The sequence below is a fragment of the Chelonia mydas genome, chromosome 7 (assembly GCF_015237465.2).
Source record: "Chelonia mydas isolate rCheMyd1 chromosome 7, rCheMyd1.pri.v2, whole genome shotgun sequence".
In the NCBI taxonomy this organism is placed as follows: domain Eukaryota; kingdom Metazoa; phylum Chordata; order Testudines; family Cheloniidae; genus Chelonia; species Chelonia mydas.
The window spans coordinates 28384063-28411253 of record NC_057853.1 but is presented as its reverse complement, the minus strand read 5'-3'; the positions used below and the strand labels follow the sequence as shown (position 1 = coordinate 28411253).

Genomic DNA, 27191 nt, shown 5'->3' with positions numbered 1-27191 from the left:
AGAAACTGATCACCTTCCACAGGCACTCTCTAGCTTTAAGCTACAGAAGATCTCAAAAGAGCTTTATCAACATTAATACACTAAGTCCTAAATCCCCTTGGAGCTAGGTACATTATCCATGCAGTTTCCGGTACAATGTCGTTTGGCAGCTGATATTTGCTGGTCACATAGGTTCCCCATCAGTATTTTAACTGCAACTTCTAACATTCTATCAACTTCTAACATTCTATTGCAGCATGCATCTCACATTTGCTCTGGAGAAAAGCCTCTATGGAAAAAATGTTCTCTCTCCAGAGAAAAATATTTTTATCTCCCTTCCTACTGGAAAATGTACATGTACTCCTGCCAATTTGGAATTCCTAGTTATGGCCCTTAAGTTACTTTTTAAATGTTACTTTCAACATTTGTAAAATGTGTCCTATGAGGATGATAATTTTTCATTCATTTGTCTAAACGACTCCACCAGAGAATCATTATTTTAACTGGATCCAGAAGGTACTAAGTAATTGCAGTACATAGCCAGTGCTGGAATTCAGCTTCTAGACCTCGGGAGTCCCACGTGTATGGAATTTAGCCTCTTAGCATAAGAGGAACCAAGGCTCTTCCTTAGCTTACTTCCACCATTGTGTTCTGTCCATGCATTGTGGCCTTTTGTGAATTAATGGGAAAAAATAATTTTGCTTGGGAACACTTTTATATTATTTAATAAGAGGAGACATTTACACAGCCTTAACCATGGCAAATGGGGACTGAAAAAAACCCATGTATGTCCTCTATCTAAAGGAGTGGTGCTGCAATGGAATCTCAAGTGACTCAAAAGAGACTCCTTCGAAACTGATGCTACTCTTATCCTTGGGTTGATGGGGAGGAGGAAAAACAACTGGCCAATAACCAGGCTTAATTTTTGCCCACTCAACAAATCTTTCTTAAGGTGTGAATTAATGATTACTCTGTTATTTGTATTGCAGCAGTGCCCGGGGTCATGGCCCCACTGTGCTAGGTGCTATGCAAACATACTAAGAGACACAAGTGGGTGTTAAAACCAATGGCAATACCCAGTTAAGAGAGAGGCTCAGGAACTGGTTTTCAGGTTTGGAGCCCTTTTTTTTAGTTTATATCAGAAATTGCTGAGTAAACAATACTTATAAGCCTGGCGGAAGAACTAGGCCAAGGTTACAATAGCACCCTCCCCCTGAGCCCATTTACTTACCCCACAATCCTCCCAGAACCACCCATGCCCCTGCCTTTCTGATACAGTGGTCAGGATTAGTTAATGGGAAGGGAGAGGAAGTTGGAGCAGGCATGCAAATTTTCAGAACTGTTTTGAAACAGGGACACCTACAGCTACACTTCCTTACACACAACATTCTCTCCGGCCTGGTTGGGGCTAGATCCTGCAAAGGGATGCCAACAACCCATACACTGAGTTTTGCTATGTCCTACTCAGAATTTCTAATTCTTGGTCACAAAAATGTGCATTCATCTCTTTCGTGGCAGAAAAGAGGCACTTGGAGCTCCTGGAGGTTGATGCCCACACTGTCTGATTTGAACGTGTGAATGCCTTTTTGCATCTGCAGAAACACTAGCGTACAGATTCTTGTCAGTGCACAATCACAGACTCAGGGTGACATACTGGCCTGATTTTTAAAATTAGTAAAAAGAATATATATTTTATAATCAAGTCTTTCAACCTCAATTTAAAAATACTAGTACAGTCAGTGGGGAATTCAATGCACTGCCATGCTGGGATCCAACTTCAGGATTGAACTTGGTCTCTCTCTCCTGAAAGTAGAAGGGGCTAGACACTTTACTAGATATACAGGTTGGGAGCACTTAAGTCACTCCTTAGAAGCCCTCCAAGCTGGCAACTGAAGGGCACTGACAAGCTCTGGTGGAAGCTGCACTCAGTCCTAGTTCAGTTATTCCTTAGCATCCCTATTGCATAACTGAAATGTTCAGCCTAATGTATATGATAGTAAGTAAAAACCTACACTTTAGTCACATCATTGACCTTTGCAAACCACAGGATTATGGGAATTCAGTTAACAAAAGTGTTAGGAGTCATCTATAAATTTACACCAAAGACTGACTCTTGTGCCTTGCAGCAGCCACTAATGACTGCCAGTTCAGCACAAATACTGGAGGCCAAGAGCATAGTGTGGGGAGTCTCAACATACTTCAGGTCTTCCCCTGAGCTTGCTAGATCCAGGGCCCATTCTGCCCTGACAGATGAGCAAACGACTTGCTCCAATGTACTGCATTGAACATGGATCTCAACAGAAGTCACATCATTTGTAGGAGCCGATATAAACGTAAATTATAGCCAGTCAGAATGCAGTCATTCTTGTCATACAAGAGAAAGTGTGGAGAATACATCATCTATTTTTCACTCTAATGTGTCCTGATCTGTCAAATATCTCATGATGATGGCAAACTTACTTGATATACCTACAATGTGATAAAATTGCTGCTCTGAGATTGCTCTTGGTACTTGTCCAGTTTTCCATATTTACAGTATCAATTTCAGCTCTTTTTTACTGATAGCAATTTATTGCACATTCGGCTTGACATCAAATCTCAAAGTCAATCATACTGATAATTTACTCTTCTGAAAATACAGATGAGCAATCTGGTACAGAGGAAATTAACGTGTATATTGCATTCACATCACAGCGGAGAAATTAATCATTTATTCCCTGTTTGTCTTTTTACAAACTACTAGTGTGTGAACACTTGGCTACCTCGTGTTCACAATCTCAAAGTAAACTGGAGGTTAAGAAGCAAGATATAATTACGAAGAAATCAGACAGTCGGTCCTATGAGGATAGGGAAAGTCTGCTAGTTAATTTGGCCATTAACAAGAGGATGCTCTGTCTGAACACTTCTGCTTTGAAAGCAGCCCATGGAACCCAAATATTAGCTTATGGGGTTCAGGTTTTTCCCCCAAGTTAATTCTGATTTTAAATAGGGTATTACTTAAGTGATGAATAATTTGGGGCTACTTTGTGTCTCTTGACTGGCACGTGAAAGGAACTCTCTGCAAAAGGATCCTCCCTGTTCCTCAAGGAACGGAGGGCTCACTCACTCCCAATGCATCATCCACCCACCTCTGGAGCTTGTGTAGCCCTCTCCCTGCAGCCCAGGGGCCATGCTGGGATGAGATGTATACATAACATCCCTCACTCAGGCTCTGGGGAAGTTACCCCCAGAAGTAATGCTGCATGGAGCTGCACCGTCTCTTCTGCAGAGTGCCCCTCAGGGGCATCAGGGCAGCCTAGGAAAGGTGAGTCCCTGAAAAAGGAGGCTCCAACAGATCTGCACTTCAAGGGAATTGGGAGGGACAGAACCTAGACTCCCTGCTCTGAGATCTGCCAGTCCTAAGGGCAGGTCACATGACCCCAGGGGTCAGTTCTAATTGCAATACACATGGACATTTACCTTCCTCAGAGGCCCCTTCTATTGTTTTTTTTTCCAGTGACCCTGGCCTTGGTCTTTATCATCAATTTCAAGTGACTGCCTGAAACTAAGTACCAGAGAGACCACATCCCTTATGGAAAAGTCCTGCAGAATTTTAAAGTGATGAACCCTTTTAAAAATTAATATAGACACTGCTCTTAAAATGTGCAGAATTTAATAAAGGTGGCTCTCTACAGGTGTTTTTGAACAATCGTGTAGAACTCTATTGCTAGGATCTACATATCATTCTCTATTAAATTTTTTAAGATGGTACCATTAAAAACCTCTGCAAAAGTTATCTTTTTCTATTCATTTCCTTAGGACTATTCTGTAAGAGGTATGCAGCTGGGAAGAAACTCCCAACGAAAAGCATCTCTCAAAAAAGTAGTGTGCAAAACCACCCAGTTGCACAAACTTCATTCCAGACAGCCAACCACTGAGAACATTGAAGAATTACACCTGTTATGCCAAGTGAGCTACTAGTCTGGAAAACATGACTGATAGGTCCCTTCACTGAATTACCCTGGGTAATTTTATTCCATACCTGCATGGCTAGATAACAATGACTGACATAAATTTGAGAGTCAGAAAAATGGGTCTGCACTGCATAACAATATAATATAAAAATCAAGACCAGGACAATAGTGTTAAAAAAGAAAGTTAGTTGTATATGAGTTCACGAAAAAGTCTGGAAAATACTTAGGAAAAATAAGGACAGGAAAATTTTCATTCATGCTTACCGAAGAGTCTGGAAGATGCTCATCTTCTTGAGAAAAAGAGCTATTAAAAGCCCTAAATGTTTCACTGTTCTGTTTATGTTTTTCAATTGTTGCTTGAATTACCTGAAAAAAAAAGCCAGGGGAAGACAGAAGTATGGGTCACAAAGCATGTCCTGGAAAAATTCCGGTTCAGGAAAACTGGCAGAATCTTTGCTCTAGTGGAAAACTGAGAGGCGGATAAACTATCTGTCACAATTCTTTGTTCTTACAAGATTTTTAGTCTTCTATCAGTCTTCCACTTGCAAGGTACGTACTAACTAATCTCAAAAACCAGGGTCTTCTCTTGCGGCTGGTGGAGATGACCTCTCCTCCTAACTGCACTTAGGGATTGCTGTCCTCATTTTAGAGATGGGGTGACTGTGGCAGAGAGACAAAGTGGATTACACAAAGACAGACAGCAAAGTCAGTGGCAGAGCCACGATTAGAATGCAGGACTTCCTACTCCATACTAAGCCCTTCAGGTCACCCTGCCTCATTTCTTACATACAACTTCCATTTGTTCATAATCCAAATGTGAGAATGTTATCAATGAAATGAGCTGGATACATGGGGATTTCCGTCAGTATAACAATGTTTTTTTATTAACCTGAATCCATTCTCTCTTCTCCTCTTCTGTCCTGTAAAAATAAAAGACAAGACACATTTGCTCTACATTTAGTATTTTCAGTAAATCAAAATATTGATATTCTCACAGTTTTATTTCCAGAAACAATTTTAACTTGTACACCAGCTACCTTATAAACATTCATAATGTTGACCTTAAATAATAATTACCAAAATTCATGACATGGTGCTGGAATTCGATTTACCAGCCCATTATAAGCTGTTTGTTTAATAATGAATGCAAATCAATGTTGCACTTTAATATGCTTTGACTTAACAGCAGAAAATTACCTGTAGTATAATTAATCATGTTTGTTATTGATCTCAGGGTCTGAAACGAGGTCATTCTAGCATAGTCATGTCCCTATCTCAGAAATAAAAAGTGTGTCTATTCCCAGACTTTGGAATTCAGAGGAAACACTGTACCTAGCTTGGAGTTCCAAGGATCTCTTTTTTCCTGTTATCGAAAATGTATGAGTCACATTTTGCTTGACAATTTCCTGGACCTGGAAAAAGCAAGTTGATAGTTTATATTCTTCATTATAACTATTCCCAAACACTACATTCAACCCTCTAAATATCCAAGCTGGGGTGACTACCAAAAATAATACAGCATAAAGCTTAAAATGATGAAGGGATTCTTTTCATTATTATTATGTATTATCTGTATTGTATTAGTGCCTAGAGGAGACACAATCATGGAACCAGACGCCATTGTGTGAGGCGCAGTACACACTGTGTGAGGTGGGAGGTAATAGGAGCCTACATAAGAAAAAGACCCAAAAATCGGGACTGTCCCTATAAAATCGGGAAATCTGGTCACCCTACTCAAAAATTTTACATTGTAAGTTGGGTGCAGTCAAGATTTCGCATATTCCTTGCCCCTTCCCATTCATCCCACAGCAATCTGTGCAGGAGGGGACCTTACTTACCTACCTATGCTCAAAGTCATATATACTGAGTAAGAGTTTCCAATTTAGGTATATGTAATGAGCTGCTAAAGGAGTCGTAACCCACATTTTACAATGATGTATAATTGAGAGAGATGCCCATGTTCCCACTTTATACTAGCCACAGTTATTGGCAATTCTACTGTATGGAAATCTCACACTCAGAACTTTTGACCACTTGATGAAGTATGTCAAGAGGTCAGCATAGAAAATATGCAGCACAATATTTCTATTTATGAGATAACAGAGGAAATATACCTGAGTGTTAAATTCCACAGTACATCTGACAGGAGTGTAGGAAATTAGTGCATTAGCTTACAGATGTCTGAACCAGTCCATGGACACCAGTGTTTATTGGTACATCTCTTGAGGATACTGAACTAATTTTGGTTTCCTGACAACATTCTACCAGCCCTTAGGCCTCGAAGTTTGAGCTCATTTCCAAACCAAACCCCAAGCTGAAGAGTGAAAAAGCTGACTGCTGTGACACCATCAACTTAATCGGAGTGGCACTATTACTGACATCCCAGCTCCCCAGGGTGACAGAATTAGCTAATGGACTAGCACAGGCAGATAATTCTGTGATGAAGTCTAGCTGCCTTATAGTCAGGAGTATTATCAACTTCCAGCCACAATCTGGCATCAGCCCCAAAGCCAATGCATCACTGCCCTTTTGGCTATAGAGAAGAACTGCGATTAAGCACAAAAAGTAGATACCAACCTGCAAGCCTGCAATGTCCATCTTTTCTCGAACACTGAACTTCTGGCCTATCAGCCTCAGTTTTGGCACACAGTATAACACCATGCTGTTAAACTGTAGTGGAGAAAAGATATGTACTAGATAATACAGGTAGGAAGGGATCCACATTTTGATTGCAAAGCATCATGACTCAGGGTCCGCTATTGTAAATAATCTAATATAGTTCATTTTTACACAACATGTTTCAGAGAGTTAACCACAAATCAAAGGAAAGAAAAGTCTAAGGAGAAGAGAGGGGCATCTGGGCAGAGTAGGCCATTGCATTTTGGACTGTGATCAGAGAGAGGAAAGAAGAGAATGTTTCACAGCAGTAACACTGAATATATGAGTGTGAAAAAATTGGCAAGAAACTCACCAGATACAAGTACCTATCCTGAGCTGTGCCGTTCTTAGCTGAGAGTTTCTGGATATGGCCTTCTTTAATGAGTTCATTGGCGGGGTTAACGATGTCCTCTTCACCCCCAAGTCGCTCATATACTTCTAACAGCTTGTGCATCTTTTCCTGTAAGCGCAGAACATAATGTCTATCCAAGCAGCAATTTTTTTTAAAGTTACTTCACTTGTCTGTTACCCAAAATATCATTTTTTGTGAGTACGACCCAAATAAGCCTGGAAACAAATATATTATGGAGGAGGGTGAAAGATCTACCTCAAAAATATATTGCAGTTCCCTACCCTTCAACAGTTTCACTTCTCTACTGTGGTCACTTTTGTCTCACTCTTTGCTTGAAATAGAACAACTGCATGTTTTGGTCAGTCTACTTGAAATTATCTGGATGGTTTTGGATCTTTCCTATCCAATATTAAACACGTAACAATGAAAGCAATGAGGTTAAGTCCAGTATAGTCAATGAATGAGCCAGTAGCACACTGTGACCAGCTAGAGTTCCTACCCTGCTCCAAACAGAGCTCGCACACACTGAGTGTAGTTTACACGTAACTCTTCTTTGGAGTTTGGCTTTAATGGCAACCCAACAGCAACACAATATAAATCTCAGCCTAAGCTTTCTCCCAAAGTTTGGCGATTCCTGTGTTTCCATGCATAATCTCTTGTCTTCCAGCCCTCAGTCTCAGATCAGTACTCCAGCCTCTCTTGTATTCTCATCCGTGCTAACGAGATCCAACTGCCAGCACCATGCACATAATTACTCTGCATTGGTTCCAAGGTTCTAGCACCTGAGCTTATGGCAGTAGTATAAGGGCCCTACCGTCAATCAAACCCTAACCCCACCCCTTGACACATTGACCCCGCCCCTTGACCAGAAGTCCTGCCCCCATCTGGGGCATTACTTCCCGGGTCAAGGCTGCCACGTGACCGGAAGCAAGGTATGTCATGTGACCCCTCTAACAACTCCTCCCACTGCCCTCTACCAATCAGGAGAGGTTTCACCCCTGTAGGACTTCCCCTCAAGAGGAGATTTGACCAATCAGGGTGAGTTCCGGGGCGGGATGTCCTCTCCGGAAGTGGGTCTTGTGACCCCTCTAACAACTCCTCCCCCCACCCTCTACCAATCAGGATGGATTTCGCCCTTGTAGGACTTCCCCCAAGAGGAGCTTTGACTAATCAGGGCGAGTTCCGGGGCAGGGGTGACCCGTCCGGAAGTGGGTCTTGTGACCCCTCTAACGATTCCACCCCTTACCCTCTACCAATCAAGAGGGGTTTCGCCCCTGTAGGACCTCCCCAAGAGGAGATTTGACCAATCAGGATGAGTTCCGGGGTGGGGTGACCCGACCAGAAACGATTCGCGTGTGACCCCTCTAACGACTCCTCCCACCGACCTCTACCAATCAGGCCACCCGGAGACCAGATTTGACCAAAACAGGGCACGTTCGGGGACGGGGTGAACTGCCCAGAAGAGGGGCGTGTGACCCCTCTGCCAATCAGAGTGCAGCACCATCACCCCATAAGTCCCAGCGTCGGGCGGAAGAGGCTGTCTTTTACCAAGAGCGCGTGTTTTACAAATCGTGGAAACATGGACTCCTTCACCACCCCCGTGAGAGCTTCGGACTTTGTTTTAGCCCCGAGGGCCTTCGACAAACCGCGGAGAAAGCGCTACATCAGCGACAGTTCCGAGGAGGAGGAGGGGGCGATTGAGGGGAGCCCTTTGGCCCAGCCATTGATGGATACCCCGGACCCTGAAACCCAGCCGCTTGTGGGGCCCCGCAATGAGCATGATGGCCTCTTGTTGTCCACCCCCCTGGAGGAGGAAGGTGATCGCAGCTCGGGGAAGTCACTAGTGGACAAGATGAACGGAAGAGACAACGCTCAGGTAAATGAATGCTTAAGAGGTGACGGTCGAGGTTGGGGGTGTAACGGGGCTAGGAACCAGGGATTGTGTAAATCAAAAACCAAGCAGTGGGGTGCTTACGCTGTTTCTTTTCTAAAAAAAAAAAAACTCTCGACAGTTCGACGATGCCTTTCTAGAGGACCCAGAGACCCTGGACAGCGTTGCACCAAGCAGCGAAGATGAACCGGGCCCACCTTGTTTTTGCTCAACGCCGATACAAAATGTTGAAGAGGACTCCGAGGATGACAGCTATGAGGAGTTTAGGAGGAGGCTTGGCATGGAACTGACTGAGCCAGTGCCACGTCGTGAGAGTAAAAAAGTCATGCGGACTATTGTACGCGTTGCTGTTTATTCTGTTCTTAATCACTGTCTTAGGGAAAAGCTTTTTGAAGATTGTGAGGGCTGTGTCATAGATGCACCAGGCCAGCGGCACCATGACTGTGTGATTTGGACTTCAGTGGATATAAACTGCAAGCTCCGGGGCCTGTGTGCTGAGCTGTGCTTGGAAAGCTTATTAAACACTGTTATTGCCATAGGTTATGCTATGCAATGTCTGTGCCTAACCCAAGAACATTTAGCACAAGGGGTGACCTTGATAAATGCTGTGCAATTCAGTGGAGACCCTGACCATGTTTTAAAGAAAATGACCAAACCGGAAGATGCCTGCTTAGAGCGTTATATTGACCGTCTGGTCCTCACAAAAAATTACAGAACCCTGCTTAAGAAAAAGGCTATTTGTAAGAAATCGAAAAGGATTAAGTTAGAAAATGGTGAGGGGCCAAACATGCAATATAAAACTTGGTAGCTGTAAATTTAAAAAAAAAAATCTATTGAAAAGGGCTTTGTGACTATCTGTATTTCTGTTAAAGGGTCTCTGGCCCTTAAGGGAGCTTAAAGTTTTTTTTTTCTTTTTTTAATGGAGCATCTTGGTTTGTTTTCAAGGAGCTGTATGTCTTTTAAATAAAAAAAAATTGTTTGTGAGAACCTAGCTCTTGTCTTTTGTGTAAGAGAGACCCATTTACAGCAAAAAAAAAAAAAAAAAGCTGAAATGTATGTTGTGGGAGGGGAAAAAATATCCTAAAAATGTGTTTACAATAAAACAAACAGGGATGGTTCAGACATGTGGTTGAGTACAATAGAGCTGACTTATTCTGTTGAACTGAACGGGTTTAACCACCTCCCCTGACCCCCCTCACTGAATAGCCAGGGGTGGCTGTGATTACTCACCCTTGTTGCCATAGGGTTAATTTTGATGGGGGTGCACCCATAGTAAGGGAGGTGGGTGGGTGAGGATGGTGAGTTCTGATTAATATGAAATGAAATAAAACCTCAGGAGTTCGCAGATGCTATTGGACAGTTTAAATATAACCCCTGGAGTTGGTGGAACGCTATAGGCCAGTTTAAATATGACCCAGGAGTTGGTTGAAGGCCACGGGTCACTTTTTCTAGAAAGCACCCCCGCCCCACCAAACTTTAAGCATGAAAGAAACATGTTTTTAAAAACAAAAACAAGCCCCAAGACATTCATTGATATCTGCAAAGGGCCCCTCACTTGAAATGGTTACCGTAAGAAGGCCCTACAGGGGGGAAAAAACAAAAAAGTATTTGAACTTAAAAAAGAAAAAAAGAAAAGCAGCCCAATTGTGCAGAAAACTTATTCCCCACCCCCGATCACAAAAGGGAATGCTAGGGAGGGGTGATCCAATCAACCTGCTAACTATTTTGAAACAAAAGAGTTAGGATGGTGTAAAAAAAAAAAACCTCAGGTAGCTTGGAGACTGTCTTTTTCAACAGAAACTCTCTTGAATTGCTGCTGGACTGCAAGTGGAGGTATGTTCCCTGTTTTTTTTTTAACTCTGAAAATATATATATATATATATATTATATATAATGCCATTCTTTGGCCATGCTGTCTTAGTAAATAATGGTGCGTATCTTTATTGCAGTGTGATCTGTTTAGCATGGAGCCAGTAACTTTAAGTTGCAGTTCATCACCAGGCCAAGGTGAAAACCATTTTTAACTGTAGTTGTGCTTAATAACTTCAGGTATTACATAGGTTGAATAGGGATTTGGGAGCTAATACTAACTCACATTTTGGCTTGTTTTTTTACCTCAAAGACCCCAAGCACACATGGCTGGGGCGGGGCAGGGGACAGAACAACCAGGGGTCTTTTTAAAAGCATGTGGGTTTATTGAAAAGTATTTTGTTGCAAACAGTGTTTTAAACTCTGTGTGTGTGTGTGTGTGTGTGTGTGTAAAACATAGGTGGTTTTTAAAAAGTATATGTCTACAAACTGATGGTGATGGTATGTTTCCAATTAACAGGGTTTTTACTTTGCAAAATGAGATGTATTTTTTAAAAAAAATATTTGTGGGGGTTGTTTTCAAAGTGGTAGAAATAAACTCAAAACCTGTGTTTGTTGTACAGCCTGAAATGGTTTATTTTGTTTTAAAGCTATGACTTTTTTAAATAGAAAAAACACCCTAATGGATATTTTTTATTTTATTTTAAAGTTTACTAGACAGTTTCATGTGTTTTATTAGAATGTTGTTTGCTTTACAGCATGGTCAAAACATGAGCGGGTAAAAATGCTCAAAAGAAAAAGGAAAGAGACAACTGAAAAGAAAAATTCACAAGTATCAGTGACAGATGGATGGATGAAGCCGGGTAAATATATTTTGCTTATTAGTCTGGTTAATTTATGAGGTTTTGTATTTTAAGTACGTACATAGGTGTGGGTGAGAAAGCTGCCAAAGTTACGTTTTTGTAAAATGCTTTTTCCCCCCCGCCCCGCCCCAATCAGGCATATGCAACCCTTCTGACAAGGCTGTAGTGGGAGCTACAAGGACCCCTCCCCAAGAACCACCAAAGAACCAGGAATCTGCTTTGAGACCTTTAACAACGCAAAACAGCACAAGAGTGCAGATGAAGCATCAGCCCAGTCCAAACCTCATTTACGTCAAACCCAAGGACAAAACAAAACACTCTGGTAAAAAACATCCATGCAAACACAACTCCAGTTCCTCAGCGTCCACCGCCACGCCAAGCCCTGAGAAAACCGTGAGCGAAAATGCCCACATTCACAAACCCGGAGCAGGCGCTTTAGGGGTTGTGAATAAAAAACCAAGGATTGAAAACACCTGCGATGCCAAGGTATTGCAACCATGCAAACACAACTCCAGTTCCTCAGCGTCCACCGCTATGCCAAGCCCTGAGAAAACTGTGAGCGAAAACGCCCACATTCACAAACCCGGAGCAGGCGCTCTAGGGGTTGTGAATAAAAAACCAAGGATTGAAAACACCTGCGATGCCAAGGTATTGCAACCATGCAAACACAACTCCAGTTCCTCAGTGGCCACCGCCGCACCAAGCCCTGAGAAAACTGTGAGCGAAAACGTCCACATTCACAAACCTGGAGTAGGCACTCTAGGGGCTCTGAATGTGTGCAGAAACACACACATTCACAAACCCAGAGCAGGCGCTCTAGGGGTTGTGAATAAAAAACTAAGGACTGACAAGCCATTCTCCCAAAACCATAAGCTTGTCACAGATCCCCCATATTCTAGTATTTGGGAAGAGTTTGATGCTTCATTCAGAAAACTGATGGACGCTGTATCCTCGGGGGGTCTAAAACTACGGCATTCTAAAAAGATTTGGAAAAATACGACGCTTTGTTCAGAAAATGATGGATGCTGAATCCTCAGGGGGCCTAAAAGAAAGGGGGGCTGGAAAGGGTGGCTCTGATCAGGCATGACTAGGTGTGGAAAGGGATACCCTCAAGGGTGCACATCAGCTCATGTGTAAACAAAAGGGCGGACGGCGCTTGGGGGATAAACAGATGGCTGCCAAAAAATTCCAGGCCAGGGTTGCTGTAAAAATTTTAAAAAGGGCTAAAGAGGTAATGAGGGAAAAAAAACAAAAAGAGATGCCCCCTACCAGAGGCTCTCAAACTGGCATGTCTCAAACTCCCCTCAAAATGGGGAGGCGAAATCAGACTCTGGTTTAGAAAATTCCCCAGAGGGCTCTCTTGACGGGGTCCCATCTACTCCCAATGACCCTCACGGGGGCGTCTCAGAGTCTGACTCTCAATTAGTATCTGATGTAGAAGATGCCATTGATGGTTCCGTAGAGGAACCCCCAAGTAACCCTGAAAATGCAGAGGTGTATATGGAGAGAGTGAGAAGTTGGCAATGTAAATTACCTAGATTTGGGGGGTCGGTGTATTGTGAGGAGTTTCATTTTGTCCATCTTGAGCAAATAAATTCAGCTCAACAGGCTGTTGAAGCCATACACAGAGGGATACAGCTAATTCTTGATGACGTTAATGGTAGGGTAGGCCCTGATGATTACGTACAGTTACGTTTAGAGAGCCGTCGTTTAACTAACCCTTTGTTTTCGGTCAGAAGAACTAGGGATGAGCTATCCGCTGAGGATTTCTTAAATCAGACCTCAAAGCTCCTTCAGAGCAATAGAGAATTGCATCTCGATGGTATGTTGCGCCTCGTTGTGACAGCTGTAAAAAATAGGGGTGGAGGCGCTCGAAGAGTTTTAAATTCTATCCTTAGTAGTCAGATTATTCATAAAAAGAGACAATGTTTAGTAGACCTGAGCGCTCCCCCTCCGGCAGAGGAAAATATCAGAACGACCGCAACATGCTTACTGGATGCTGAAATGAAATCTGTTCTTCAAAGAACTGACTTAGGTGAATATGAAAAGGCTGAACTTTACAGCACCGTGCTTCAAAGGTACCTAACGTACGTGAAGCAGAGCAATGTGGACAAAGGAAAAATAAGTCTGTTTCTACCAGAACAGGAACAGAGTGTGACTGCCAAACCCTCCGAAACACCAAAGACCTCAGACTCTGTTGCTCAGGAGGTGTTGGATAACGTGAATAAGCGTTATAAGAAAAATGCATCAGTATTGCTAAATAAGCTGGGCCAAGATAAAAACATTTCTTCATGGACCGATAAAGGGTCTTTTGTGTACAAAGGTTCTGTGGTTAATGGTTCTAACATGCTCGACTTAGTCAGGGCCGTCACCCAGACGCGCTCTTTTCCTAGCAGACATGTACCTAAAGGATGGGATGTGTTTATGAATGCCATGGCGAAACTGAACATACCATCTTCTGTCATGGGCAACGCGACCAACAGAGATCTTTTGGAACGCCTCAAGGCCTTGATCGCCGACACTGGTGTGGACCAAGAAACAGTGACCCCTTTTTTGCCATCTAAAAAACGAAAATTGGCTAAAAGAGCCGAATGGCTCAGTTTGTGATCTTTTTCACATTCTATTTTTTTTTAAACTGGTAATGTTTTGCTTTAAATAAAACATTTCTGAATTGGGTCATTGTGTTTTGTTTTTTTTAAAAAAAAACACGCCAAACATCGATTGTCTTTAAACCCCTCACCAGGGGTGCTTTATTGGGTAACATGACTATGAAAAGCGTTGCAAGATACGCATGTCTGGGCTTGTTGAAACATGCTTTGAGCAAGACTAGGCATGGCCAAGTATTTAAATTTATTTTTTACAAAATTCATCACCATCCGGTCGTTTTGCACTAAGTCATTAGAATACAATTTTAAAATCCGGTCAAAAGATAAACCCTTGCTACGATGGTGTAAGAAAAACACGCAGTGATAGCCGCAGGCAACGGAGCTGGGGTCTTGTAATTGTCTGTTGTGAAACACCATGTCTGTGGCATTTTTGTTTAAAAATTTCATAGTGCTTTTAGGAAAGAACACACTGTTGGGGGATGCCCGTATGAGTAAAAAAAACTCTCCAAGGTTACGCTCCACCAGATACACGGCAAGCCAGTGTTCACCCGGTCGGTTGTGTGGATGCGTGTTGACCACCAAACCTAGGGGTCTCTGAGACAGCTTGCTGCCAGGGAGCCAATCGCAGGGAAACACATCTAAGAAATTCTTTTTTGTGTAAGGGTCCGTTGATAAGACACGTGAGAGCTGCACGGTGTCCATGTTCACATGTAGTCAAACAGAACATTTCTCCTCTGATTTATCTCTATGACGTTGTCAAAAACCCCACACACGATCATATTGACGGTAATGGTTAAAGCCTTCCCAAAACGAATTTCTGCTCTTAGGTTCCCGGTTTTAATCAGGAAATAGTGATCAGCGCATTCCTGGTCGGGGGACAGGTCAAAGGCAAACATGGTGTAACCCTGTGCAAACTCCTCACGGTCGATTAACAGAGAACGATCTTTCATGTGTTTACCGGCCGTCTGTGCCAGATTCATGTATTCTTTCACGCAGCGTCCTGCCTCGAAGTCTGGTTGCAGAGGCTTGGTCGGTATCTGCTCACCGTCCACATACAAGGCCACAAAATTAATATCGTAATGCTTAAAATGAAAGGGATTTTTAGCGTAATTTCCGCTTAAGGCATCGTTATCCACGAACCCCAGGACAAGCATTTTGGGTAACTGTCCCAAGAACAGGTTCTCCTGGTTACTGACCCTGCTGCCCGCAGGGATGCTAAACACTTTCATTCCCACACGGTCCACGGCGTATTTGGCATTAACGGTAAGCAGGGCCTCGGCATGCCCCAGACGAACGCTCGGGGCCACCCATACTTTGTTCACAAAAAGGGATGCTGATAGAATGCGTAGTTTAAAGCCTTCGGTTCCGCTGCCCATGCGTCAGTTTAATTTTCACATCCACTCCGTTCAACAATAGTTTTTCTTGAAAAAAACAGGTCGCTGTGTAGATGACCCAGAAGCTCTACTGTTCTGCTTTGAGCGGTCAGCTTTGCACGCCTCACAAACCCTAGATTCTCGCCATCCAAGTCTGTGTCTTCCTGTTGTCCGGCAGTGTCTTTGTAAAAGAGGCCAGCGGAAAATTGCATGGTGAGGGTGTCGTTGCTGTAACTGAGCACCGATTCTATAAAGGCCCTGTAAGGGTAACAGTTGTTGCTTTGGCTTACAAGGCGGTCTCCGAGCGTGACATCCAGCTGACTAAAAATAGAGGCCACTGGGTAATTCACCAGGCCCACCTCTGCGTCCGCGTCGAGCTCAGTTCTGTCTCCTTTTACAATCTTGCAACACAGGTACAGCAGTATGTTGTTTAAATCCATATAATCTACGCCATTCCCTGCTATAAAAAAGTCAACGGGGGGCAGACTCCGTAACGGCCGACAGAGGTGGCACCTCGATGTAGATGCTTTTCTCAGTGCTGGTCTGCGTAGGGGCTATTTGGAACAAGTCTAGTTCGGATTTGGTGCATTCTTCAGACCCGCAGTGAACGAAAGCCATGTTGATTAAAATATATCTCTCGTATCAGCCGGTGAGTGTTTCCTCTTTCGCCCAGGCTTCCTCTTGGACTTTCGCTTATGGCCAACCCTGCGGGTCAAAGCCCTTCTTTTAAAGGGTTTTGGGGGACCTGCGCGTCGCAGGTATGACGCATTTCTCTTTCTCTTCTTCCTCCTTTTAATGTACATCAGCCCCGATCCTTCTTGTGAAGCTGTGTTCCCCACCTTCTCCAGAACAGCGCGGGAGACATGACTACCACGTCTTTAGCTATGTTTTGAGCGGCGGTTTTTACGTGGGGTTTAATAATCTCTAGCCCCCTCCTCAAAAGTGGTATGGCTTTTTGAAAGAGGCTACGGAATATTCCACGCACGCCTGCCCCATACATCACGGGGGCCCCATGATATCCGGGAAGAGCGTATCCCGCCTGGGCTTTGTAATAGTTTCTGTAGACGTTGGGGTCACCGTAATTTTTTAGGATCGCCATAATACTGTTTTGCTTTTTTAGAAAACTCGCTCTCTCCGGGGGCGCAGGTGTAGCTTGATGATCACCTTGCCAAAGCGAAATGAGACGCTTTTGTTCTGATCTGTCTTTATTTCAATGGTAATGGTGTCGATGTGGTGTTTGACAAACTCGTTGTTCCTTCCTTGGACGGGGACACAACGTAACGGGGAACAGAAAAGTCCCCCACAAACTGATGTTCTACGATATCCGTGTACAGATACAAGGAATTAAAACCCCCTGTAATGTCTGCCGAGAAAGGGAATTTTTGGACGCTGTGTTTGGGGCCCAAGCCCAGAATGTTAGCTAGCTCCCCGCTGGTAGAAAACATATAAGTAAAAGCGGCGGATTTAAGTCTAATTTTTCTACCCACAGGGTCGTAGTTCATGATCATCTCAGGCGGTCCGGGGTGACGAGCTATGATACTGTTCATATGATCCAGTAATTCGGGTATGGACGCGTAATAACCTCGTCGTAGGATGAAACTCCATGCCATATCTCCAAAGGTGACTTCAAAAGGGGTGTCTTCGTTGATAGTGTTCCAGCTGTGCGGGTATTGTATTTCCACTAACCACACCTCCCAGGGACCCCGGAGATCCAAGCGCTTAATTAGCCGTATTGTAAAGTTCGAGCTGGTGTTTTGGGGAAAAACTGCAGAGCTGGCGTTGCTGGGCAAAGTAAGGTAAAACCCGCCGTCGCTCATCTTCTCTGTCTTTGAGGGGAGGAATAACTTTTGTTTGTTTGTGTCTAAATGTCACAGAGTTGAGAAGCTTTCACCCAGCTGTTAAACTTATCAGCCACTCCAACCATTTCACCAGTAGTTGCTTTTTTCTCCCTTTTCCTTTCTCCGCTAGAACTTTTTCAATCCTGTAAATCCTGTCTCGTTTGGGGTTTACTTTTTGTAATTCTTCAGGGTAAAAAGATCCAGTAACTGTCTCACCCTCACAGTCTTTTAATGGGTATACAGGTCTCTGACCCCTGGTTAAGGCTTCATCCACTATGAATATCTCATCGGTAAATGTCTGTTCATAACCTTTTTCAAAAGCTCCTTTGGTTTTAGATAGTCTCACGTGGTCGCCTTTTCTAAAAGGGGCAACAACCGGTTTTATTTTAAAACCATCGCCATAAACCATTTTCCATACCTTCAGAGAATTTGAAGGGTTAACATCAGCGGGTCTGGTATGTATAGTTCTGTGAAAGCTCTGGTTGTAACTCTTTATAAAGTCAGGTAACACATCGATGTAGCGAAAGGTGTTATTGGCTGTAAAATATCTCCACATCCTAGTTTTTAAAGTGCTGTTAAATCACTCCACGACCCCTGCTTTGACTTCATTATTAGTAACAAAATGGTGAACGCCATCCCCCTTTAACAATCTGCTTAAGGGTTTATTTAAAAATTCTTTCCCCCAATCGGTTTGTAATTTTTGAGGCACGCACCCTTCGCTAAAAATAGCTTTAAAGGCCTTGGTTACCTCCCCGCTCGTCTTGTCCCTTAGGCCTAAGGCCCAGGCATGTTTGGATAGAATGTCTACCACTGTTAAGATGTACTTAAAATTGCTGTTGTGTTTGGAGAACTGGTGCATATCCACCAAATCTGCCTGCCATTGTGCATCCACATCCGAAACAATGGTCTTGTTTCTTTTAAAACGTATTCGAGCCAGTTTGTGTAAAGTATAAGCATCCTGGTCTGAAAGCCAAGCTGTTACTTGTCTTCTATTTAAAGTTTTACTATGCTTTTTGGCCACTTGAAAAAGAGGGTTCACCCTGCCAAAGCTCCCAACTTCCCCAGGGGTGTAATATATTTTCTTTAACAGAGACGCCTGTGGAGACATGACTGTTACTGGTACCATCTTTTACTAACACAAGTGAGGGTGGGGGACAACATTCATATGAACACATTTAAATAAGTTTTATTAATCGCCTGGTTTAACACAACCTTTTACAACCGCCTGTAAAAATGGACGCCATGACTCCTAACATGAGGGTGTCTGTGCTGGTTCATTCTTCCATTTTGTCCTTTTCCTCTTGAGATCTGTGTCTCAGACATGAGCAAAAACAGCTGATGCATGATACATTTACTCCCACAGGGCTACCAATGTGTAAGTTCTCAAAGGCCTCCAGAAAGGCATCATCGAGCTGTTGAGAGATTTTTTCAAAAAAAGAAACAGCATAAGCACCCCACTGCTTGGTTTTTGATTTACACAATCCCTGGTTCCTAGCCCCCCCCCGCACCCTCCCCCATTACACACCCCCACCCCCGACTGTCACTTCTTAAACATTCATTTACCTGAGCCACGTCTTTTTCATTCACCTTGTTCGCCCGTAACTCCCCCAAGCCATGATCACCTTCCACCTCTCGGGGGGTGGACAACAAGAGGCCATCACGCTCATCGCGGTGCCTCACAAGCAGCCAGGTTTCGGGGTCGGTTTCCGGTGTGTCCATCAACGGCTGGGCCAAAGGGTCCTCCTCAGAACTCTCGCTGATGTAGCGCTTTCTCCATACAAGTCCAAAAGTCCTCGGGGCTAAAACAAAGTCCGAAGTTCTCACGGGGGTGGTGAAGGAGTCCATGTTTCCACGATTTGTAAAACACGCGCTCTTGGTAAAAGACAGCCTCTTCCGCCCGACGCTGGGACTTATGGGGTGATGGTGCTGCACTCTGATTGGCAGAGGGGTCACACGCCCCTCTTCTGGGCGGTTCACCCCGTCCCCGAACGTGCCCTGTTTTGGTCAAATCTGGTCTCCGGGTGGCCTGATTGGTAGAGGTCGGTGGGAGGAGTCATTAGAGGGGTCACACGCGAATCGTTTCTGGTCGGGTCACCCCACCCCGGAACTCATCCTGATTGGTCAAATCTCCTCTTGGGGAGGTCCTACAGGGGCGAAACCCCTCTTGATTGGTAGAGGGTTGGGGGCGGAGTCATTAGAGGGGTCACAAGACCCACTTCCGGGTGGGTCACCCCTACCCCGGAACTCGCCCTGATTAGTCAAAGCTCCTCTTGGGGGAAGTCCTACAAGGGCGAAATCCATCCTGATTGGTAGAGGGTGGGAGTAGGAGTTGTTAGAGGGGTCACAAGACCCACTTCCGGAGAGGACACCCCGCCCCGGAACTCACCCTGATTGGTCAAATCTCCTCTTGAGGGGAAGTCCTACAGGGGCGAAACCTCTCCTGATTGGTAGAGGGCAGTGGGAGGAGTTGTTAGAGGGGTCACATGACATACCTTGCTTCCGGTCACGTGGCAGTCTTGACCCTGGAAGTAATACTCCAGATGGGGGCGGGACTTCCGGTCAAGGGGGCGGGGTCCGGGTTTGATTGATGGTAGGGCCCCCTTGAGCTGGGGGCGGGGCTAAGGGGTCAAGGGGCGGGGTCAAGGGGTGAAGGGGCAGGGTTAGGGTTTGATTGACGGTGGGGCCCTTATACTACTTATGGCAGCTCAATAGAGGAACTCTGCATTCCTATGCAGAGTCTGAAGAACTGCCCCCTTAGGGTAAAGCTTACCTTATGAGGGCCAGCGCAAAGCCTATGCAGCACTAAAGTCCTACGTAAGTTCTCAAAATATGGTTTTAGGGTAACTTAACTGTTGCATAAACACTGGTCAAGATCTTTGCACAGGAGTGAATTTCAACTCTGTAGCACAATCACCACCACATGCCTGCTTTATTTTCAACCCTGTAAACATCTTAGCTTCCTTGCTCATTGACTAGTCTTGTAAAGTTGTGTAGTTCATGCACCGGCATTTACTACTACCAGTTTTTCTATAGCTTTAACAAATTGAAACAGGAAGGATTCTTAAATCTCCAAGCAGCTGCAAAATCAGCTAAACAATCATGTTTGGGGAGTTTCAGTTAATTTAAACTGCAAGTTGGTAGATATGCTCCATCAAAATCTTTTACGGATGAGTTTTAAAAAAAATGGTCACATACAAGCCCCCTGTGCACTGAACATCCGAATTTGCTCATGCATATGAAATGGGTTTTGGAAGTGCTTAATAAAGTTTGCATACAGTATTCTCTCATTCAATTAAGACACTCTGCCATAGATGGCAGATATCGCCCCCCCCCCCCCCCGCATCCAAAAATAAATCACATTTATTAACAGCAAAGCAAAAACAAAACCAGTAAGACCTGAAACAAACAAGTCAACCAAACAAACAAAAGGCCGTAGTCCAAGCAGAGTTTTTATGTTCCAAAAAGAGAGACGAGCCCAACACCCCTTGAAACCACACTATTACCAATCCATTTTGTGTGTAGGAGGAGCTCAGACACTCTGGTGGTAGATGGCAGTACAACATCCTAAGAGATATCTGTACGCTAGGCAAGATACATTATTTTAATAAAATTTTGAAGCAACGGTTATAATTTCTTCCATTGCTACAAAAGTTGTGAACCTACGGAAGGGAAACTGGTGGGATTTTTTTAATCCAGGTCTAGGAATTAGAGCATTTTGCTACAGTTCTTGCCCTCCTTTTGGTTGTATTATGTTTAAGGTCTGATCTTGTTTGCTGATCCATACATTAGCAGCAGGCTTGCATGCTACTTCCAGTGCACATAGGATACAGCCTTTAGCAGTGGGTATTTCACCATATGCTACACTGCCCTGTATGAACCCTATCTTCCCCCTTTGCATTCCAAAAGCACTTCTTGTGTCTCAATCCCTGCAGAGCAGTAAAAGAGGGCATGCTGGAGATAACAAGTTTATGTGTTAGGGGACAAAGCAAATTCATGAGCCACTGGGCCAAACGCTGAGCTCCTCATTCAGTTTTTCCAAAGCGTTAGCTTGGGCAAATCCCGTTAACTGTAGAGGAACTCACTGCCTACACTGGGAATTTGCTGGGTTAAAACTGAGTAAAGACCTTAGGGTCTCGCCAGCTGTAATTAGGTGGAATAAAGTAAATGACCTTCACCCCAGAACTCTTTGCAGACCACTCAGAGTTGAGAAGAGTTGCTTGGAAAGCTTGATTTCTATACATCCCCTGATAGTTGTATTATTCCTTTATATTTCTACACAGTACCCACCACTGTGGTAATGGGGTGGTTGCTCCATATATGGGATGTAATGAAGGTCTATAAAATATGCCACTCCACTATAAGCACAGGTACCTGGTGTTTGCGGCCCTAGAGCCTAGTGAAATAATTGCTACCCACAGTGGAGAAGTTAAAGACACAAAGTTGAAAACATTTATACCAAAAGCTATAGGAGAGAAAAGCTAGGAGAGAACAGAATTCAAACAGAAATAGATGGTTCCTAAATCCTTTTATATGTGAAAGGACTCAGACATCAGCTGGTTACCAGCAAGAGGAAAAGTGGTCGGATGATGTCTCGGGGATGAAGGAAGTGGGGATAATGTGTCTGCCAGCCATGCTGACAAGAGGAAGCTACAATTCCTCTAGTTTGCACAGAGTGAGGTACAAGTGTGTTATTCAACACATGGTCTAGAATTATTTTACTCAAAGTAACAAGAGCATGGGAAAAACATAGAGAATGCCCGATATATAGATGGGGGGAAACAGAAACCATATTAGAAGGCAATCTGAAATGAAAAATGTAATACAAATTATGTAGGGTGAAAATGTATGGCGGTAATTTTGAGTGTTTTTCCAAACATTTTTGTGCAGAAACAACCTTTAAAAGAGAGGATAGTATGCCTTTTATAGAATAAAGGGTATTTTCCTGAGATCATCTTACTGTTACGTAGAATACTACAGGCCTGATTTTTAAAACAACTATGGTGCTGCGTCCACAAATAATCCATGGGCACAAACAGTAGCATTTTGTATTTTAGACCTCTTATACATCCCTGTGCACACACACAAGTGACACGATCTGCAAGCACGAACCGCCCCCCTCCCTTATTTTAACTGTGTGCAGAATTGTTAGTGCACAAACAGGTCTGTGGAGGCCAGCTTGAGGTCTCACTGAAAATGTGACCCTATGTTTTAAGAGGTAGATTTTACAGTCATCTCTAATTCTGGCTGCCCAACTTTAGATACATAGGACTAAATTTTCAAAAGTGATGTCTGCAACTTTGAACATGCACACTAGAAGTTGTTACACATATGAAGACTAGGCACAAATAAAGAGTCTTTGTATGCCCAAAAAATTACATGTGAAAAATTGCAAGCACACTTTGAGCAGAACTGGTCAAGGAGATTTCTAGTTTCAAAAAATTTCAGTGCAAAACAAAGAAGTTTTTTTGCAAATATTTCTTCCTCATCTCTCTCACATTCCTCAACTGCCTCTGTTTTGAGACTGGTGTGAGGTATTTGAAATCTTGGCACACAAAAACTTCAGTGTGTGGTAACAATGGCAGGAGCATTTATGGAACACAGGTATAAGGCTCCTCAATTTCTATTTAAGTCTGATATAACGTATTTGAAAAATTTTCCCAGAACTAAAGCCTTTCTTTAATGGAAGATGTGGCAATAAGAGAATAATTGACTGAACCAAGGATCTCAGTTAATGGGTCACATCATGATTCCATTACACAATTTCTACTCACCATCTTTCGGATGGCTGCATTTGAATGGTTTGCTGCTGTAGAAATAAGCTCCAGCGATTCTGTAATAAAGGTAGCAACAGTTATACATTCTTATGCCTATCAGTTAATAGCACGATTTTTATTTTCCTGATACGTATGTTTCCACTGCAAAAGACCTGCTGAATTCTGCACTTCCCTGAATTAAATGGAACATTTGTAAGCCTTGACACATAGAATCGAATTTGCATGCTTAGCAGGCATGTAAATGATACTTCATTTTATCCTGTTCTATTTACAAGTCCAGACAAGAAGCAAAACAGCACATAAGGGGCAAAATTGACAATTTAGGAACCATTTCCCTTTCATAAAACTGTAATTTAAGTCCCAATTAAGATGTTTTACCCATGTGCTGAAGTGCTTTGCTGAATCAGCGCCTACATGCGTTGCCATGGTTCACACCATACTCTAGGCATTTCTTGAGACGATTCCAAGCTGTTGTAAATCAATAAAGGAATATGCTTCTTCCCTCCCCGTCTTGATGTCATGTGGCCCGACTCCCTAGAAAATACTCACATTTCAGACAATTTCTGTTTTCCTCCACCAAGCCATCATAAAAGTAACTCAATGTCCTGTGTCTCTGGTATAGACTACAGTATTCTGTCATTGCTTATTTGGTAAAGTTGTCCTAACTTCTAGAACTGTGATTTCCATCTGGCATAGCTTCTCTGCCACTGTTCAAACAGTTAATTCAGTTCTGTGCATCTACAATCGTCTCATCTACTGTTTACAACATTTGAACTTTGAAGTCAAGACTACACAAGAACATGACTCCTCCCAACAACATGGTTCACATTCATGATGCAGATCATGGAAGCCACACTTACTTTCAGCATCCTTCCTGTCTGGAGACTCTTCTGGAAGTTTCTTTAGATAATCCTTTAGAAGAAGCTCATAGCGAGGAATTCTCTGCACAGGCTCAAGCATGTGATGCTGCAACGTCAGGTTCCCACATACATCCTGTTTCTGTAACTCAGAGAAAACAATTATGCAAGGATTATGTTGTTTCTTTGTATGGTTTTTTTTCCAGCTCAAACTGCAATAAAAAAAAAATCACATTTGCAGCCACACAAATAGAGAGACACTGTCAATCTAAAATCTAGTCAGTTTTTAAAAAGTGTTTCATGTAGACAGTTGGCCCTTACTTCTCTACCAATTGTTATAAATTTACAGTCATTCTGTTTTTTATTAAAAATTTCTCCCTTGTTGGTGTGTGCAAGACTTTGTGTGAGTCCCTTGTTAGAACTTGGCCCTAGGAGACCAAGTGGAATCAGAAATCATATGACTGATGCACTAAACACAGGGGCACAAAAATACTTCTCCCTTATTAGTATTTATTGTACAAACAGCACAGAGACTGAAAATATAAGTCATTTGTATAAGCTTCTAAAGCATGACACTGCATCCCTGTTTCACTTGACCAATCTGTGGTTGGTTCAAAGACTGAGCATGCATATTACTTTATTAAATGGTTACCTATCAAGGCACTCATCGGGCCCCAATCATCATGATACTTATACTATTCCAAGTATTTATATTCACAATATTCATGCTAAGGAAGTAAAATGCCTGTTTTACAGGTGGGGAAAGTGAGGCAGAGAAAGATTAAGTAATTTGTTCCAGGGCACATGGGAAGCCTCTGGAAGAGCCATGAACTGAACCGACAACTCCTCAATCCCAGTTCAGTGTCTTAACCACAAACACATCCTTCCTCTATGGAATTAATACTTCAGCCTATCTAGTAAAATAAATCCTTTGGACCAAGTTTTGGTCCAGTCATATATTTCTGTTTGAATACTAGCATCCCCTCAACCACCACATTAATTTCTGTATTCTATTCCTCAGCCAAAAGATGTTTGTGTCAAGTATTTCCAATACTTCTCAGAAATATTACAGCTGAAGACATAATGCTGACTTGCCTGATTCTGGGAGATAATGAGGCAAATACCTGACAGAAAAATATTAGCCATCTTTCCAGTAATTCAAAGATGTAAATTTACTTTAAAAATAATCTGTCACCATGTACTGAACACTGCTGCTGTTTATGGTGGCTGAGGTGAATTTATTATCTTTCAGAGATCTACAGCATAACGTTTCTCAGATGCCACAATTGGGAGGGAAAGAATTAAAGATTCCAGGAAGAGAAAAGTAAAATGGAGAATTATACTACTCGCTTATTCGCTTTTGTATCTTACTGCATCATGCATCCCCCCACAAGGATGACATCCTCTGTTGCCCTTTTGCCCAATTCCCCAACAAGCATCTTCACACCTTCTTCTATCATGCCTCCAATGGCATCTTCAAACTAGCCCTCAAAGCCGATACCCGGTCATCCTTCTAATCCTTCACTAAAATTCACTTCTACTGGGACGTCCGCAGGGAACTGCCAAATGATCATAGGGGGATAGATTTATATAACTGCTAAACTGCTAAACAGGGGGGTATTTTATATAACTGTTTTATTTATGCAAGTGTATGTGTGACAGTACATGTACACACACATGGTTTGCTAACTCCCGTAAGCTCAAGCACAGCTGATGGAATCTGCGGTCACAAAAACCCAATTGCTTCCATTCAATGTAGACTCATTAGTGCACCAAAGTGAGCATATACATGTCTCAGTATATAAGAGGAAATCAAACTTAGACCCCAGTGAAAATCAGGTGCTTTGTTTTCTCTTAATGCATATGCAAATAATTAATCCATACAACCACTTCTTCTACAGTCACTTTTCCTTCTCACTGATACCCACACACACCATTTCTTCCATGTGTTTGTTGCACCAAGCGAGTGATTTGTATCTTGTTTTAATTAGGTTGTAAACTCTTAAGGGCAGGGATCATTTCTTACGATCTATTTGTATGACCCCTATTCAGGGTCAGTGGCCATTACTTTTAGACAAATCAATAATTGGTGTTGATGTGAAAATTTGAAAAATTCAAAATTTGGACAAAGAATGGGGTGGGGAAGAAATTGGTGAGATTTTACATGGAAGTGTTTTGCCCAGCTTTACTGCTACAACTAAGAATAAAGCACCATGTCTCTCATCTTCAGAATCCATTTAATCTAAAAGGAAGCAGCAGGCATTTCAAACTTTGGCGTTAAACAAGTTCAAGTGAGAGCCGGGCTGCAGAATGGTGTGAAACCTATAAATACAAAAAACCTCGGCGAGAGTACCAGATGTGCATGAAAAGCGAGTTCTCACAAAGCAAACAGTCTTTCTGTTAAGACAGGAGATTGTACAAGTCTCCTATGACTTCAGAAAAATCAATGTGTCATTTTGGTCAGGAATGTAAGGTTTGAGCCTGTAATAAGAGTTGGGGGCACTCAACACCTAGCAGGATTAGCCCCAGAAGTTGGATATAATGGTAACACATAGGGATGTATTTCCCTTTAAAGTTGCCTAAAGTAAACAATCAATAGCTTGTGATCAGTTATGGCTTTTTGCAGTAAAAAATGTCAGGTGTTTATGAGCTCAATTTAATTATTGCTAATTCCTCAACCTGAAAAACTATGCCATTCAACAATCCCTAGAGTGTTATTAACAACCTGCATGGAATTTCATAATTAAGCAATAAAACATGAGTGACAGTGCATTTCTGAAGGATTACAACACATTTCAAGTGGTGTTTTGCAAAGCAAGGGCAAAGGTCAAAGGACTAACCAACAGAAATCACATTAAACTACTGGACATTCTCTATCTGTAGTTGAAGGCTCCATGGAAAGGGGGAGCTAAATCTCTGTAGCAAGGTTCCTGGGTTCTTTGATGTGCTGGCATCAGAGACAGGAAATCCTATGGCAGCTTCATTTAAAATGAAAATGTCGGGTTTGAAATTAATTAAATATGAAAATAAATACAATCAGTTCAGTAGCCCATATGCAGACATTAAATCCAATTTGTTTTACGTGGGCTGCATTTTCCATTTTTGAGAGCTACAGGCTTTTGTATTGACCATGACAATGCGTGTCACAACAGCTATAGGGGCAAAAATAAAGGAAAAGCTGGTAAGAGGGCACCAGAGAGGCCACTGAGATTTGCAGAACACATGCTGGGTAAATCCT

General features: G+C 42.8%; 3 protein-coding genes across 5 annotated transcripts in view; 1 reads left to right on the top strand and 2 right to left on the bottom strand.

Moving 5' to 3' along the window:
• Positions 1–27191, bottom strand: part of FGD3 (FYVE, RhoGEF and PH domain containing 3) — a 191135-nt gene that overhangs the window by 32206 nt on the left and 131738 nt on the right. For all 3 annotated transcript variants that reach the window (XM_037903938.2, XM_043550848.1, XM_037903939.2), the window contains 7 exons: positions 23957–24095; positions 23094–23152; positions 6904–7050; positions 6510–6602; positions 5265–5344; positions 4822–4852; positions 4197–4298 (listed from right to left, as the gene is read on the bottom strand). In XM_037903938.2, coding sequence (XP_037759866.1) covers positions 4197–4298; positions 4822–4852; positions 5265–5344; positions 6510–6602; positions 6904–7050; positions 23094–23152; positions 23957–24095 — 651 coding nt within the window. The remainder of the gene's footprint in view (positions 1–4196; positions 4299–4821; positions 4853–5264; positions 5345–6509; positions 6603–6903; positions 7051–23093; positions 23153–23956; positions 24096–27191) is intronic.
• On the top strand, positions 8158–9770 carry LOC122466529. The gene is made up of 2 exons (XM_043550849.1): positions 8158–8818; positions 8955–9770. The coding sequence occupies exons 1-2, from the start codon at positions 8522–8524 to the stop codon at positions 9639–9641; spliced, it is 984 nt and encodes a 327-aa protein (XP_043406784.1). The 5' UTR covers positions 8158–8521; the 3' UTR covers positions 9642–9770.
• LOC122466530 (uncharacterized protein F54H12.2-like) lies at positions 14270–19940 on the bottom strand. Its single transcript, XM_043550850.1, has 2 exons — positions 18886–19940; positions 14270–18734 (listed from the first exon to the last, which is right to left on the bottom strand). Exon 2 carries the CDS (start codon positions 15485–15487, stop codon positions 14816–14818), a length of 672 nt encoding a protein of 223 aa, XP_043406785.1. The 5' UTR covers positions 15488–18734; positions 18886–19940; the 3' UTR covers positions 14270–14815.